Source organism: Myotis davidii, unplaced genomic scaffold (genome assembly GCF_000327345.1).
Source record: "Myotis davidii unplaced genomic scaffold, ASM32734v1 scaffold129, whole genome shotgun sequence".
Lineage (NCBI taxonomy): Eukaryota > Metazoa > Chordata > Mammalia > Chiroptera > Vespertilionidae > Myotis > Myotis davidii.
In genome coordinates, this window is record NW_006383019.1 from 1208964 (window position 1) to 1213987 (window position 5024).

A 5024-nucleotide genomic window follows, 5' to 3' on the forward strand; every position below is an offset into this window, starting at 1 on the left:
TCTCTCCCAGTTCGCGCAGACGGTCTTCCTGCTGCTCTACATCGTGCTGAGGAAGCTGCATCGGGAGACGTGGGCAGGTGGGCCGCCTGCTCCAGCCCGTGTGGCCCCCGGCGGGTGGAGGGCCAGCTGGAGCCCCATGGGGGGGAGCCCCATCCCCGACCTGCTTCTATTTCCCTTCAGGGCCTTGCTCTCCCCCTCAGGACTCCCACCCCGAAGTCCTGGGGTCCCCTTACCCCATGCCCCACGGTGCAGAGCCCCGCAGGAGTCAGGCACAGGGAGCCTCCCACTGGCCCCTGGATCTCACTCAGGAGTAATAGTAACAGGCAGAATCCTCGGTGTCAGGCCGGCGGCCGGCACTCCTGACCCGGCTACAGGCACCTTATTATTCCCATTCCCTTTACACGGAGGAAACTGACCCAGAGAGGCAGCGATTTCCCCAAAATGCCAAAGACGCTGCACGTGGGGGCTGGCCTCGAACCCATGTCCGCTCCCAGGCTCCCAGTTACAAGCCTTTCTGCCTCCTGACACCTGACGGCAGCCTGTGGTCCGTCTCCAGGCATTTCAGGCCCAGCTCAGGCCCGGGCCTCATCCAGGCCAGGGTGGCCCCTCCCCTGTCCGCACGGCCCTCGGGCTCATCCTTTGGCCTTAGTCATGCCGCCCGCCCCTGACCCTTCTGGGGAACAGGGCGAAGATAAGGACGGAAATCTCCAGATGAGCAGGCAGAGCCCAGAAGGGCAGGGCACTTGCCCTAGATCCTGTGGTATCACAGATGGAGCGGACACCCACCCGCACCCGGGGTCCCCCCCGCCCCCCGCCCCCATGCAGTGCCTGCAGGACTGGGGCCCCTTCTTCTCGCTGGCCCTCCCCAGCATGCTCATGATATGCATGGAGTGGTGGGCCTACGAGATCGGCAGCTTCCTCATGGGTACGTGGAAGGGCCGGGGCGGGGGCAGGGGTGGGGTGGGGGACCCCGTGGGCGGCTCACCCAGCTCAGAAGCCCCTCCCTGACAGGTAGCTGGCCCGTCACCCAGGCCAGGTCGGTGGTACACTGTCTCCCCTCAGTCTGTGAGCTCCTGGGGGCAGGCCTGGCCTTCTGTGGTAGATGCCAGCACGGCCCTGGCACCGAGTGGGCACCCAGTGCAGATGGCGAGTCGCCGAGCGAGTGGGAGGTGGAATGGATGGTGCGCGAGTGCGCGTGGGCCTGGCGGCGTGGCTCTCCCCTGAGCACTCAGCACAGAGTCCAAACTGCCTGAGAGCCGGGCCAGGCTGCACTCGCCCAGGACCTTCCAGGCCCTGCCCCCACGGACAGCCAGGAAGCCAGGCCCGGCACAGAGCGCTGTCCAGAGCCGCACCGCGGCCCAGCTGGGGTTCCTGGTCCTGTCACTCATGTGCGAACCCGCCAGGCTCCTGGGCATGCAGGCTGTGGCCCAGTTGTCTTTGCATACCAGGCCACATGCTTCGCGTTCAGCTCGCAAGCCAAACCCTCCTGGGAACAGCCTGCAGGAAATTCCGTGGCTGGGCAGGGCTTTCCTGGAAGGCTGGAGGCCCAGCAGGACATGTTTGGTTGTGAATTTGCCCTTCAAAACCACCTACCCCAAAGCGGAGGGTGCCGGTCAGCCCAGGGCCTCCGGGCTGGCCCAGGCCTGCTCACCCCCGCATTTTGCAGGCCTGCTCATCCCCCCTCCCCTCTGCAGGCCTGCTCATCCCCCCTCCCCTCTGCAGGCCTGCTGAGCATGGTGGATCTCTCTGCCCAGGCCGTCATCTACGAGGTGGCTACCGTCACCTACATGGTGAGTGCCCTCCGCCCGACCAGCACTCCCATTGTCCTGGGGCGGCACAGGAGGGAGCAGGCTGTCACTCTGTTCCAAGGGGCCCTCCCGGGCTCCCCATGCCCATCAGGGCCTGGCCCTGCCAGACTCACACACAGACAGCCCCAGCCACCCCGGGGCTGACACTGAACTCACCTGGTGTTGGAAGAATTCTTTTCTAATTAACACCATTTTAAAATGAGGAGATTTTACACCATAATCTGGATTTCTGCATTTTCCATTTAGCATTGGGCCCATATCCCTGCACCCTTTAGAGCAGTGGCTCTCAACCTTCTGGCCCTTTAAATACAGTTCCTCATGTTGTGACCCAACCATAAAATCATTTTCGTTGCTACTTCATAACTGTAATGTTGCTACTGTTATGAATCGTCATGTAAATATCTGATATGCAGGATGGTCTTAGGCGACCCCTGTGAAAGGGTCGTTCGACTGCCAAAGGGGTCGCGACCCACAGGTTGAGAACCGCTGCCTTAGCGAGAACTGGGTGACAGAGTCCCGGGGGATCCTCTTCTCCAACAGGGTCCCTCCTTTCTCTAGAGTCTAGAGACATGGCTATCCCTGTCACTCATGTGCGAACCCGCCAGGCTCCTGGGCATGCAGGCTGTGACCGCAGGCTTAGCAAAGGGTCATAAAAACCTACACTTACAAAACTAACTTATGAGGTGATTCTTATTTTTACAGATGGTTTTTACAGAAACATTTTTTTCCTCCAGGGAGCTTTCCTGGCAACTTAGGGCCATTTAAACATTCACTTTCTCATGAGTTTGGGGAACACAGTGAGTTTGACCGCAAGGCCGTCTGCCTGCGGCGTTTGATGGGGTGGATGGGGCGGCGATTGCTGGCTCACTATCCCCACCCCATGGCCCAGCATCAGAGGCCACCGCCTGTTTGCAGCAGCTCTTCTCACGCTGCCTGGGATCCATCCAGCCCTCCTGCTCCTCCTCGGCCGGGGCTGGGGGGCTGGGGGGCTGGGGGGCTGCTTCACAGCCAGCCCGGCCTCTTTCTGGCTCAGCAGCCACCCCATGCCAGGACCCAGGCTGGCTCCACTGACAGCACCTTCTTATCTTGATCCCAGATTCCCATGGGGCTCAGCATCTCTGTCTGCGTCCGAGTAGGGACGTCCCTGGGAGCTGCAGACACCGTGCAAGCCCAGCGATCCGCCGTCTCAGGCGTGCTCTGCACAGGTGGGGGAGTCCTCTCCAAGGGGAGGGGACTTGGCAAGCTGGGGGGTCAAGGGCCTGGGCCGGGGAGGCCTGGGTGCTGGCGGCAGGGCTGCCATGGAGCGGCCAGGCCTATTCCACCGGCTACACCTGTGTCGGGCCCAGGGCAGCCCTGGCTGATACGTGGATGGTACCTCAGCCCCCACTCTAGCCTGCTGCGCTCCTGCCCCACCCTCTGCTGGGCTCCAGGCCTTCTGGGGGCAGCTTGTCACCACACACCCTAGTGTGACCCTCCCAGGCGCTTCCCTCCGGCTGCCCAGGGAGCTCTGCAGGCTTGCCCTCCAGCACCCCCAGGACCGGGGCCGCCCAGGCCACCCCTCAGAAGGAACCAACCTGCTGTCCTCACTGGGCTCGGCTCTGGGCCGACAGGTTCCGATCAACTCCTCTGCGGAGAGCAGGATGCTCAGGCTTCAGGTGGCTCTGGGTCCCCTAGAGCCGCGGTTTGCCGAGCCGCAGTTTGCCGACCACTGCCCTAGAGGCAGCCCACAGCACAGGCCCCGGCCTCCCCAGGCAGATTCTGGCTCACAGGATAGAGATGGGGGTCTGAGAGTCGGCATTTCCAGCACGTGACCAGGCAATCCTGATGCTGCTGGCCCAGGAACCCCACTTGGAGAACCACGGGAAAGGCATTTTCTATGTTGTCCTTCCCACAGGGCGGCAAAATAATGTCCCAGTCCCAGTGACTGGCTCTAACGCAGGACGTGAGGCCCTGGTGGGGGGCTGGGCTGACCTGTGTGGACCAGCTGGACTCGCCATGGGCTGCTTAGCGAATGCTCTTCCTCCGTCTCTTTCAGTTGGCACCTCGCTGGTTATCGGCGCCCTGCTGAGCCTCCTGAAAAATAACCTGGGTTATCTCTTTACCAATGATGAGTAGGTAATCGGTTTTCTTCACTGACTCTGGGAACGTCACGGGGGCTGCCACAAGCCTGGCTTGGCCCTGGGTCCACAGGGAGCAGGGCTAGGCCTGGCTTGGCCCTCACAGAGAGACGCCAGCACCTGGGCCCGTTCCCCAGGCCTGGCCTCCGCCACTTGCCTGCCCAGAGACCCACAGACACGGAGACTCGGGCCAGGGGAGCTGGGTTTGATGGGTGACCATGTTGGGAGGAGGTGTAAGAGAGGGAGGTCTCTCAGAATAAGTCCTGTCTCAGTGCTCCCATTGAAGGTTCGCCCCTGCTTCCCTGCAGGGAGGTCATCGCCCTGGTGAACAAGGTCATGCCCATTTACATCGTCTTCCAGCTGTTTGAGGCCATCTGTGTGAGTACCGCTGTGCCGCCCTCCCCGGGGCCTCTATGTAGCGCTACATGGAGAGGCTACCTGCACAGTGAGTGCCCGGAGTATTTACTCATAGTAGGACGATTTTTATTCAAAACAATGGCCCCCTTGCCTCCTGCACAGTGAGTGCCCGGAGTATTTACTCATAGTAGGACGATTTTTATTCAAAACAATGGCCCCCTTGCCTCCTGCAACTCCAACAAGCCAAACGCTGAACGCAGGTGAGCAAAACTGAAAAGTTGCACCAGCGTAAGCGCACCGATCTTTGTCCGTCCTCGTTTCCCTGAGCCGGGGCCACAGGCACTGACCTGGGCCCTGCCTGGCCAGGAGCCCGACGGCAACCACACCTGTAGCCAGTGCGAAGGGACATCTCTGGGAGGGCGGGGTTCAATCCCGAACGCAGAGGGACTGGAATTTTCTCTCCTTTGCCCAATTTTTTCTCCTTTGTCCAAGGGGAGGTTCCATTGAGCACAGATTTGAACTCCGGGGGTTTGAAAAAGCACGGCGTGGAGAGGAGAGCACTGTGGGCTCATTCCCAAGCAGGAGTAGGAACCCTGTGTCTCCTCTTGCCACCTGAGTTAGGCGAGCCCTTTGGGAGGCACCCCCTGCACAAAACCCAGCAGCTCTGCGCAGGCGTGTGCGCTTACCAGCAGCGCAGAGCCAAGCTCCGGAATCCACCCCGGGAGAGCTGGTTTGCGGTGGC

At 61.3% G+C, this 5024-nt stretch overlaps 1 protein-coding gene across 1 annotated transcript in view; it reads left to right on the forward strand.

Annotated features, from left to right (window-relative positions):
- The window catches only part of SLC47A2 (solute carrier family 47 (multidrug and toxin extrusion), member 2), a 40096-nt gene that overhangs the window by 26919 nt on the left and 8153 nt on the right, over positions 1-5024 (forward strand). Inside the window, exons 4-9 of the mRNA XM_006779306.2 lie at positions 5-100; positions 826-925; positions 1723-1790; positions 2905-3013; positions 3844-3919; positions 4234-4303. Coding sequence (XP_006779369.1) covers positions 5-100; positions 826-925; positions 1723-1790; positions 2905-3013; positions 3844-3919; positions 4234-4303 — 519 coding nt within the window. The remainder of the gene's footprint in view (positions 1-4; positions 101-825; positions 926-1722; positions 1791-2904; positions 3014-3843; positions 3920-4233; positions 4304-5024) is intronic.